This window comes from Calidris pugnax, unplaced genomic scaffold, assembly GCF_001431845.1.
Source record: "Calidris pugnax isolate Ruff unplaced genomic scaffold, ASM143184v1 scaffold20, whole genome shotgun sequence".
Classification (NCBI taxonomy): Eukaryota; Metazoa; Chordata; class Aves; order Charadriiformes; family Scolopacidae; genus Calidris; species Calidris pugnax.
Genome location: NW_015094510.1, coordinates 31,707,165 through 31,719,406, shown reverse-complemented (window position 1 = coordinate 31,719,406; position 12,242 = coordinate 31,707,165). Strand labels below are relative to the sequence as shown.

At 35.8% G+C, this 12,242-nt stretch overlaps 1 protein-coding gene across 3 annotated transcripts in view; it reads left to right on the top strand.

The window, feature by feature from the left end:
* ARHGAP42 (Rho GTPase activating protein 42) overlaps positions 1-12,242 on the top strand; it is a 132,435-nt gene that overhangs the window by 98,390 nt on the left and 21,803 nt on the right. For all 3 annotated transcript variants that reach the window (XM_014966129.1, XM_014966128.1, XM_014966127.1), the window contains exons 9-16: positions 2,613-2,722; positions 5,202-5,280; positions 6,265-6,304; positions 7,396-7,458; positions 8,918-8,992; positions 9,688-9,772; positions 10,678-10,736; positions 11,481-11,586. In XM_014966129.1, the coding sequence (XP_014821615.1) occupies positions 2,613-2,722; positions 5,202-5,280; positions 6,265-6,304; positions 7,396-7,458; positions 8,918-8,992; positions 9,688-9,772; positions 10,678-10,736; positions 11,481-11,586 (617 nt within the window). The remainder of the gene's footprint in view (positions 1-2,612; positions 2,723-5,201; positions 5,281-6,264; positions 6,305-7,395; positions 7,459-8,917; positions 8,993-9,687; positions 9,773-10,677; positions 10,737-11,480; positions 11,587-12,242) is intronic.

Genomic DNA, 12,242 nt, shown 5'->3' with positions numbered 1-12,242 from the left:
AAAAATATTGCTTTTAAAACATATATAAACCACATATTAAATAATGTGGTTGTTCCTAATGCATGGGTAATCAATCCCATTTGCTGAGAATCATAGAATGGCTGAAGTTTGGAAGGGACCTCTGGAGATCATCTAGTTTAATCTCAATGCAGGATAGACCAGAGCAGGTTAGCAAGATCTGTGTCCAGTTGGGTTTTAGATACGTCCAAGGAGATCTCGCAACATCTGCAGCAACCTGTTTCAGTGTTTGAGCCCCTTAAAAAAGCTTTTCCTTAAGGTCAAATGGAATTAACCTGTATTTCAGTTTGTGCCTGTTACTTCTTGCCCGTTCACTGGCACGATTGAGAGGAATCTGACTTAGTCTTCTTTATTTCTTCCTATCAGGTATTTATAGATAAATCACTGATATGATCCCCCTTCTCCAGGCTGGATAGTCCCAGCTCTCTCAGCCTCTCCTTATATAACAAATTCTCCAAGTTCTTAATCACCATTAGCTGACCTTGCTCTAGCACATAACTGTCTCTCTCATGCTGGGGAACCCAGCACTGGACACAGCACCCCAGATGTGTCTCACCAGTGCGGAACAGAGGGTGAGGATCACCTCCCTTGACCTGCTGGCCATGTTCTGCCTGATTGAACCCAGGAGGCTGTTGGCTGCCTTTGCTGCAAAGACACATTGCTGGCTCATGGTCAACTTGTTGCCCACCAGGATCCACAGGTCCTTTTCTGCCAAGCTGCTTTCCAACCTGCCAGCCCCAGTCTGTCCTGTTGCCTGGGGTTATTCCTATTCATGCTAAAAAGTGCTGGCCCCAGTATTGACCACTGGGGCATTCCACCAGTGACTGGCTACAGCTGGACTTCTGCTGTGAGCTCAGCAGTTCAGCCAGTTTTCAGTCCACTTGACCATCTATTTATGTAGCCTGTACTTCACCAGTTTGTCTATGTAACAGGAAGCATTGTATTGTAGTAAGCTGTAGTATCGAAAACCTGGCTAAAATTGAGGTAAACAGTATTCTTTGTTCTTCCATCATCCACTGAGCCATCCATCACATTGCAAAACTCTGTCAAGTTGATCCTGCATGATTTCCCCTTCATTAAATGGACTACTTCCAGTCATCTTTCTGTTCTTAATATGTTTAGAAATGCTTTCCAGGATTATTCACTTCATCACCTTCCAAGGGATCAAGGTGATGCAGATTGGCCTGTAGCTCCCCATAGGATGAGCGGAAATGGCCTCAAGTTGAACCAGGGGAGGAAAGATTTCTTCACCTAAAGGGCTGTCAAACATTGGAACAGGCTGCCCAGGGAAATGGTGGTGTCATCACCAGACCTGGGGGTTCTAATTGACAAGCGGCTGAATATGAGCCGGCAGTGTGCCCAGGTGGCCAAGAAAGCCAATGGCATCCTGGCTTGTATTAGAAATAGTGTGACCAGCAGAAGTAGGGAGGTGATTGTGCCCCTGTACTCAGCACTGGTGAGGCCACACCTCGAGTATTGTGTCCAGTTCTGGGCACCTCAATACAAGAGAGATATCGAGGTGCTGGAGCGAGTGCAGAGGAGGGCAACGAAACTAGTGAAGGGCCTGGAAGACAAATCATATGAAGAGCGGCTGAGGGAGTTGGGACTGTTTAGTATGAGGAAGAGGAGGCTGAGGGGAGACCTCATCACTCTCTACAACTACTTGAAAGGACACTGTAGAGAGGTTGGTGCTGGTCTCTTCTCACAGGTAATTAACAATAAAAGGAGAGTGAATGGCTTCACGCTCCAACAGGGTAGGGTTAGATTGAACATTAGGAAGGAATTTTTCACTGAAAGAGGGGTCGGGCATTGGAATAGGCTGCCCAGGGAGGGGGTTGAGTCACCGTCCCTGGCTGTGTTTAAGGGCCGTTTAGATGGGGTACTGAGGGATATGGTGTAGGGGAGGACTTTGTAGAGTAGGGTAGATGGTTGGACTCGATGATCCCAAGCGTCTCTTCCAACCTCAATGATTATATGATTCTATGATTCTATCATCCCTAAAAGGTATTCAAAAGATGTGTAGATGTGGCACCTAGGGACATGGTTCAGTGATGAACTTGGCAGTGTTATATTGATGGTTGGACTCAATGGTCTTAAATGTCTTTTCCAACCTAAGTAATTCTATGATTCTATATCCTTCTCCTTGTTCTTTTTGAAGACAGGAGTGACGTTTGCTTTCTCTGATTCCTCAGAATGTTCCTTTCTCCAACATTATGAAGAATGGCCTCACAGTGATGGTGGCCAGAACTAGGAGTTAGTCAGCTTTATTCTTTAGAAATCTCTTTTATCTACATGTTGGTAGAATTATATGCTATTCATTCTAACATGTAACATATAATCATGTTATATAAGCAGATATTTGTAAAGTTCTGAATTTAAAGAGTTTTCTGAAATACAAAGATTAGAATACAAATATGTGATAGAAGGCTTACTTTATATAAAGAGAAATTATTCTATATGTTCCTAAATAATTTTAATCCCTATATGAAGACATGTTCTTTGATCTGTTCATACAGTTACATGGAAAATGTCAAGCCAAAGTATATCAGCACACTGCCTGTGCTAATTTTATTTTGTTTTGTTTTATTTTATAGAATGGCCTTGTCACAAGTTCACCTGAAATATTCAAGCTAAAATCTTGCATCAGGAGAAAGACAGATTCAATCGACAAACGTTTCTGTTTCGATATTGAAGTATTTGAGAGGTTTGAATTTTTTTCATTCTGTTAACAAATTGAAAATAATTAAAAATAGAAGCACTTATAACTGTTATGTAATAATTACTCCTGTAATAGGAACACATATTTCTCAATACACTTGTATCCAGACAGAGGCTTTCAAGACTTAGTACTTACATGTCCAAACCTGTTTTTCTAGCAAAATTGACTACATTGCATATGTGTTATTTTAACTATATTATATTTGCATGCAGATACAAGATGGATTCTCACGAAACCTGTGGCACAACTGACTACCCTCTTTTAGAAACAGATCATAAATATATTTATAAATAATTATTACTAAGCATATTCTGTACCAATCTCTATTTCTTTCAGAAATGTATGATAGAAGATAATTTTTATTTTTAAAAAATTACTTCTACCTTTTTTCCCACTTATTCCTGGAAGTTATAATTTTATGATAGATGAAAACAGCTTTTCTGTATTTGAAGTGTATGTACACAGTACCTCGAAAAATATTTTTTTCAAGCTTGGAAATATAGAGAAATATTGAATTAAATTTTTGCTTAAAATATGATAAATAGACTGACTTTTATAGCTGTTCTCTTAAGAAATATTTTATGACTTGCTGTCATTTTAAATTCTATTCAGAACTGCTGTATTTACATGCTAATTTTGAGGCTACTTTGGTACTTTCAAGTATAATATATTATTTTTCTAAAATGGACTTCTGAGTTCAGGTTTAAGAAACAAAAATTTGATATGAACAAATGTTGAGACTAATTGGTCTCTTGAAAGCTCCTAAGCTTGAATTTGAAATTGGTAGTTGTTTCTTTCTAGGTAGAATTGCATTTATTAGACACATCTGTCAGTACCGTTGTAACGTATTCACTAGTGAGGGTTGACCCTTCTCTCTCCCTTACTCTACTAGAATGTCCACAGTTCAACAAAACTGCACAGAACAATTAGTTCCATCTGCAGCTCTTCAAGTTCTTGTCAAAGAGATAGCTGTAGGCATTTTTAATGTATTATTTATTCCTTTTGGACATTTTGATTGATTACAAATGTGCATGGCCTGTAAGTTAAAGGCATTCTGGAAACTCAGACAGAAGATTGAAAGGGAAGTAGAACACAAAATTACTTGGTCATTATTGTAGGGATCTAACTTTCACAGGCTGATAGAAACTTCACTTTTCCAATTGATTTGGTATTCAGCAGGGAAGTAGTGAATTTTTGTAAAAGTCAGCAGAAGATGTAAATAGACAACAAAATACCTACCTAGAAATATTTGGTGGGAGGTCGTCTGCAAGGGCAACATTAATCTCTTCTGAATGGCATGTTGGTAAAACTTGGGCTTCCCCAAATTAAAAGAAGACGCAGTGGCCGATACTGATTTTGGGAATGGCTAAGAATGTGAGCAAGTTCATATAAATATAAACACAGTACTGGAATACGGAGGATTCAAAAAGACTGTGATAATGATTACATTTGAACTAATTTTAAATTCAAGACTTAATATTGTTTACTCAGACTATAAGGTTGGACATCACCTGCAAAATACAGAAAAATTTTAAAAGTAATTGGCATGAGTAAAAGATAAGTTTCCTTAGTAACACAAGGGTATGACTTTTCATCATGAAAGACCTCTTTTTAAAAATGTGCAGGTACACCAGTCTGCAACATTGTGTTGCAAGATTTCATGGGTAACTTCTGTCTCCAAAGACCTTATCCCACAGAGCTAATTCTCTCCTTACATTATTATGTGCAACTTCGTATGAAACATTATTTGAAATATTATTTTATTAAAACATTGGAAAACTGTGCAGACTGAAGTGCACATCTCATTTCATGAAAGAACAATGTTAACTGAAATAAACCTTTGTGAAAAACTAATGAAGAACACACAGCTTGAGCCCTACTAATTGACATAATTAATTCAAAATTTACTTAGCTGTTTTTCACACCTACATTCAGCTCAGACTCCTTGTAAAAACTGTTCTAGAGGTTACACCATCTAATTTCTACTGCTATATAAAAAGGTAACATCAAAAAGTGTGTTTCACCTTGACTGTAATTTTAATTTCTGAGAAATTACCAACTAATTCAGTAACGAGAGAAGAAGTTAGTTCAAATGGTATTGAAGTTGATTTTGGGCTGCTTTTTTTTCTTTTTTTTTTTTTTCTGAGATCACTCATATTCGGGGATTATAGTGTTAAATATTTGACTTTTAAAACATTTATGTACTTTGCCCTTAAGTTTTCTACCCTAAGCACCTGGCCACTGAAAAGCAGTGAGTTGTGCTGAATCTCCTACTAGAAGGTTGTAGCATCAGACCTGTTTTTAAATCTAGCTCAAAGTTATCATATTATTTCAGAAGCAATCAACTTTTTTTTTATGTCTTTTATGTGTTCGCTTCATGTCAATATGCATTTGGATTCTGACTTCAGAAACTGTTTGAGAAAAAGAAATGAGTAACTTCAGTGTATGTGTATGTTTTTGACAGACCTGGAATCATCACACTGCAAGCTTTTTCAGAGTCCAACCGAAAACTTTGGCTCGAAGCTATGGATGGAAAGGAACCAGTAAGGATATTTTTTAATTTTCTTTTCTTTTTACAGTTTTGTGGCACATACATTAAAGAAAGAAGCTAGTGTGCATTTCATTTACTCTATTACAGTACAGGCAAATACAGTTCTGTTCTTTGTGAGACGTTACCACAGATGCACAGTGAAGATAGATATAAAGTAGAAAAGCAGAACTATTAGTGAATTTAAGCCTTTATTCATACATTATTATTTCACATCAGGATATTTAATGTTTGAGTAATATGATAGCATATTTTCTAATAGGATTCATGGTTCAGATAAGATATGTGAAACAGTAGTTTCTGCACTGGTAGAGATAAACCATCTTTTGGGCAGCATCATGAAGTAAACAATTAGCACCATCTTGAAAGGCACTGCAGAGAGCATAAAAGCTACTAAGAGACAGGCTTGTCTGAGATTTCTTCCCACTATTAATCTGCTCTTAAAATAGTCACTAAATGAGAGTGAAGACAGACCGGTATCCAAAGGGAAAAAATAGTTAATCAGTTTTATGAGATAAATGGCTGTTTTTACAACTTGATTGAAACAATACAGATCAGTAGTTGCATTGAAATTTAACCCATTTGGAGTCTGCAGATCTGACACATTTTAGGTACCTATAAATTAAATGCTAGTCAATGTAGACTCTCAAGGCTGGCCTGATAAGTTTCTGTGACGTATCCCACTGGCCCTCTGCCTTCTCTCCCAGAAGATCAGCTGTGTAAAAGTGTAAACACAACCAACACAGTGGGTTCTTGCACTTTCCGCCTGCTCAGATCCCTGGGCTTTCGCCTGGGTGAGTGCTGTGAGGGTAGATGTCAGGACTAAGGTGAAAGGCAAGGGTGGCTTTCCCCCAGCAGCAAGCTAATACACAGTGTGTTGCAGCCATATTAGCAGCTACCAACAACCCTGGCAATAAAGAATCCAAAGCACAAACAACACAAACATTGACATTTTTTTTTTTTTTTTTTTTTTTTACAGATCTACACGCTGCCAGCCATTATTAGCAAGAAGGAAGAAAGTAAGCTCTCTATGTAGAGTTACCAAATATTGCTAGATTTCTGTAATGTTCTGGTTTCTAGATACGTGTGTGAAAAAGAGAGAGATTAATTGTTTTACATTTTCTTTCTATTGCTATGAAATAGCTGGTTTTGGATTGCAGTTTCTATCAGTAGTTTGCTTACCTAAATGTAAATACGTGACAGTGTGTTGAAATAATACACCTATATGGATCACATGTTTTTGGTTTTAGGTGTATATGCACCTATTACACATACACTGAGTAATAAAATTATTAGATTCAAAGATACTATGAAATTTATATGTATAACTGTATTAATATTATATCAACATATATGCTATTAACATAATATTATATTAATACAAATACTTAAAAATAATTTAAATATATGTGTGGGTGTATGTGTCTCAGAGAGAGAGAGAAATGTGTCAGATATGGACATACATCTTCATAGGAGGTATATTTGAGACTCTGAAAATCTAAAATTTAAGTTACTACCTATATTTCTTCTATGATGGTGTTTATTTTAATGGTGGCAAATACACTGCTTTAAGATCTTTATTTAGCTAGTTAATGCAATGAGCATTGAAATATAAAAATTAATGAGAAGTACCTTCACTTGAAATAAGCTCACTAATTAAAGTCAGTAACAATGATTGTTTTCCTACATTACCATTTTATGAGCGGTCATGTGCACGTGCAAGAAACAAAGAATGTTATTTTATTAAAACCAATGAATATATTATTTTCAGGATGTAGGTTTTGAACTCTTAAAAGCATTTTCCTCAGCAGAGGGAAGGGAGTACAGGTATCAACTTTTAAAGCAACAAGCTTTCAACTGTATCTGTAGAGGGGCTACTGATTTCTGAGAAAGGCAGTAGAATATTTTGTTCCTAATGATACACTCATTAGAAGGTTGGATTTTGAGTGCTAAGGATGTATCTACAAAAATACTATTACAGAATAAGTATCATAATAAGAAGGAAAGATGTGTATCAGTCCTTCTTGACTAACATGTGAATGTGGCTAAACACAGAGATTTTGTTTATTGATAAGTTAGAAAATAATTATGTTTTATTCTTCTTTTTTAGTGTTCTTAAATGAAGCAGGTTTCAACTTCGTGAGGAAATGTATTCATGCTGTAGAAACAAGAGGTGTGTATTAAATCGCAAATTATGTATTTGATTATTATTTCTCAAATATTACTTTTATTAATTGTATTTATTTTGCAACCATGCTTTGGAGTGTGTCCATAATTTGATTTTTACTTTCCACATTTTTTTATGTTTGCTTTACACTTAAAACTGTTGCCACAAGTTCCAACAAAAGTTCTGAACGTATCATTTAAGTGGGTTTTTAAAACATATTCTGTGATTTCATGTTGTTTTGACAGTCTAATACACAGTTGCACACATCTTCAGCCTTTACTTTGTATGCACAAAATTTGCTTTCTCGTGGTAAAACTGTAGGGAGCCTCAACTCCCAACTTTGGTTTCTGGTGTGAAGCCCGAAGACCAAAAAAGTGGCCTGAATACTCTATACTGGAACGTCTTTTTTTGCAGAGCATAACTCCTAACACTTTATTCATCATTTTGCACATGGTTTATCCATTGTTTTAAAACGTTTAGAGACTCATTTTTTGTAGTGGCAAAGTACAAAAAGAAAATAATAATCACTCTACCGATGAGGTGATATCTTGCAACTCACAGCCAGTTTTTAATTATCCCCTTCCACATGAAGACATCTGGCTCTATTGTCTTCCATAAAAAGAAGTAACCTTTTCCTGTCCGTGCACTGAAGTGTCAGCGGACAACTCTCTTCTAGTGCAAAAGCCTCTCAGTGTGGTCTCTCTGTGCCACACTGAGCCCAACAGGGGTAACAATGTTATGTAGCTTTTGAATCACTGCTGACTTAGAGTTTTTCTCCTGGAGAAAAAAAAAATGCTTTACAACAAAACACCTAGGTTATCTAAGTGAGATCAGACTTTGAAATGTTTTCGAATACTTAAAGATTATTTGTTATTAATATCTGTGCTATTGAAAAAGAAAAAAAACAACAGTTGAAACTTAGGGATAAACTGGGACTTGACTGTCTCTATTTTGCGTGGGGATCCATGCATAACATAAATATTCTCAATGTCAATGTTGCAACAGTACACAGTATATGTGTTTATTATGGGTATAATAATTTCTCCTATAAGTGTCAATCAAATCTTAATTGGAAAGGATGGTGGTCTAAGCAAATACAGACATAATAATTCCACTGAAGTCTAGGTAAGATAAACTTGTTGATGTGTAATATGTTTTAAGATTGCTTTTGGGTCTTATTTTTCACTTTTCCCAGCCATCTACTTGTAGTTTTAGATTTGTATGCAAAAGGTTTCTGTTAATGGAAAATTATGATTAGTGTATAGTATGGTGTGGATCCAGTGGAATGCACTTGTTAATATCCCAGAAGAGAATTCAGTAGGGTAAAGCAGTGCTCGAGAATGTAATTGTACAATTTTCCATAAATACATTTAGGTGTTTTGAAATCATACACCAAGGATGCATCAGCAAATATTGAAATAACCATATTTTCATTATTTTCATTGTGCTTGTTTTCCCAATGTAGGTATTACAATCCTGGGGCTGTACAGAATAGGTGGTGTAAACTCCAAGGTGCAAAAGCTGATGAATACCATATTTTGTAAGTATCTGAAGTGAACCTTTGTCAGTGTGCAGTGTGTGTGCTGTGGTCCCTTATGCCTTAACTGCTGTGCTCAGAAAAATGTGTTATAATATTTACAATTTTGTTTGTGCGCTTACTGCCATGAAATTGGATTTACGGTCTTAAAATAAGTGATCCATCGAAATTCTATTTTTATATGCAGTAGTATTCAATTTCTGCATGTCATCATTGATATACATGGGCAAATTACTGATAAAATGTATTTCGTCTTTTGGCTTTAAAGTTCTATTTATTGGTATCTAATTGGTGTATTTCAGAAGGGTTCCAAAGCTTAGTTCTGTAACACATCATAACTCAGTTTAATAGACGGTTGTTCTAGTCTTTCATTTTTCTTGCTAATTTGGCTCTCTGATGCCTGTGTTTGAATGTCTAAGCCAAATACATTAGTAATTCTCTGTTGACTTGGGCTTACTTTACACTTCAATATAGTGTATATAGTTAATGTTTACAGGTAATAAATATGAGTGCCTTATTCACTTTTATTAATACTTTGGTGGGGATTAAAAAGATTCAAATTGATCAGATTGGTAGTTAATCTGGCTAATAAGTAATCACATGAGCTAAATGACTAATCTGTTAGCTTCTGTTTTGCTGCTTTTCTAGTTAGTGTATTAGTCAAACTATAACACAATCCTAATTCAAATTTCTACCAGCCCCTAAATCTCCTCCTGATATGGATATTGATATGGAACTTTGGGACAATAAAACAATAACAAGTGGACTAAAAAACTACCTCAGGTAAGTATGATGCCACACAAATCTCGGTATTCCTTTTCTGGCCCTAATCTTTTGTTTATTAACATTGTATTACATTTCTTATATCCATTAGCATGGTAATAATTGAGTATATTATTATCTTGTCTAATATCCCTGTGATTATGCACAATAATAAATTGAAAATTTGTCAAGGACTGGTTTTTTTTGGGTCTCAGTATATAACATTCAAAAGAAACATAATAAAAAGCATCAAGTCCAGATGGTGGATGTTCCATGTCTTCTAAAAATCTAAACCTAACAAAGGGCAGCATCAGAAATCCCTGTTCACTCTGGCAAATACACCTCGGACTTGTGGTGGAACGCTCATGTAGACTTCGTTGAAAAGACTGGCTTTGGTTGAAGAAATCTGTGACACATCTTCAGAGACACAAATCATTGTAGATACTGTATTCGTAAAATAAGAACATGAGCTAACAGTAGCAGTGTGTTTGTGTCTGTAAGGCAATTCACAGTCTTACTTTCAGAGGATGACTCTTCTAGGATCTCTCAGATAAGAATTTCAGTCCCAATTTTGTCATGTTTTTGCCTTTCTTGGGCAAAGATTGCTTCTGCAGCCCATGGTACCATGTTCTTCAGCTGTATTTATTCCTGTTCTACAGTCTGGAAGCCAGAAAACAGTTAGTGCCAGTGGCATTACCCTTAACTTACATGGTGACACCAGATTCAACTCAAAGAGATTTTCAGACTGTGTACGATTGAGTTGTGTACTACTTGCAATCAGTCATTGCTGAATTGCTTTTCCTAGAACATCAATATACATTATGCAGATCTTGAGAGCTCACATAATCACACCCATAAAACTTAAATATACTTCAAGTAATGCAGGTTTTTTCATTTCATTTTTAATATCTTTTTTTTACAACCAGGTGTCTTTCAGAACCACTGATGACTTTCAAGCTGCACAAAGATTTCATTGTTGCTGTTAGTAAGTAAAGTAATAAATACACTTTCATGAAAGTAATATTGTTTCTAACCCTTGATCTCCTCAGTTACTATCGTTATTTTTCTCCTCGGTCTATTACTCAGTGATCCAGCCATGGATCCGAGTTCTTCCATGTCGCTGTACATGGGAGTGTGCCATGTACATGTGCCACGGGAGAGCCCTCAAAACAGAGAAGTCACACTCGATGAAGCTGTTCAGTGGTTCTGTTCTTTTTAGAGGTTCTGTGTCCTTCCATTTCATGCCTTCTGCATGAAATTTTTGAACCTTGATTTATATGTTTGTTTGTTTTATATGGGCTGATAATTTTTTATGCTGATTAGATACAGAGATAGCAAGATTGTTTTTCAGACAACTTCAGTTTAGAATTTGAAGTTATTTCCCTATTTCCTCTTGCCTTGGTAAGAATAAAAGACATTCAAGAATTTAAATACTTTAAAGATCAAGAGGTAAAATCTTGGATTTCACTGAAGTGGCACATGGGGTCAAAATTGCCACAAATGTCATTGGTTGCAGAATCGGTGGTAACTGCTTTTGGCAAGTTACTTGAAATACAGATTTCAGAATGTTCTAATAAGCATAATCAAATTGTCCTCACCATTTTAAAGGCTAATTGTGTTTGGCTTCTTGTAACGCATGTGTGTATTAGCGTACAGGCATTATTGCCATTTGTAGTCACATTTTAGTACGTGTTCTAATTTATCAACAATATTTATTTTCTATTAATAGAGTCAGATGATCAGAACTACAGAGTTGAGGCAGTGCACGCGCTTGTGCATAAGTTACCAGAGAAGAACAGAGAGATGCTGGACATCCTTATCAAGCACTTGGTCAAGTAATTATTTTTTATTTTTCGCTTTGGTATTATTGTAAGATGTGATTATTTCTTCTTTAAATTTGTCAGTGTTGCTTATTCCACTCTCTGTGTTGAAGCAATGCCATCTGAAATTGCATTTAGTTTCTAAAATGCTGTTCTCAATGTAGCTGAAGAATACTCACTATGGAAATACTCACTATAACACCATAAAGAATCACCAAGATCGCAAACTATCTTTATAAAATAAACCCACTTAATGTTTTCATTCACATTCCTGCTTACTGCAGGAATTGGCACTAATTCAATTTAAGAAACATCTAAAACTATGCTAAGGTTGATAGAAAAATCTGTTTTGAATCTGACTCAAGGTCCCACACTTTCAGAAATGGAGAGTAGACTAATGTGATAATACTTGTCCTTCATGTTTGATCTTATTTTTCTCTCTAACAGATCTGAAATGTAGTATCATTTGAAAACACTAATTTGTAGTAGTAATATTTACATTTTTGATATCTATATAAATGTCCAAACCCACATTTGAATCTCCCTTGTTTCATCAGCTTCTCTGAGTATTAATTAAAGGTCAGATAGGAAAGATTTTACATTTCTTTGAACTGATGACCTTTTGTCTTCACTGAATTGCACTTAGCTCGTGCTGTGAGACAAAAAAGACA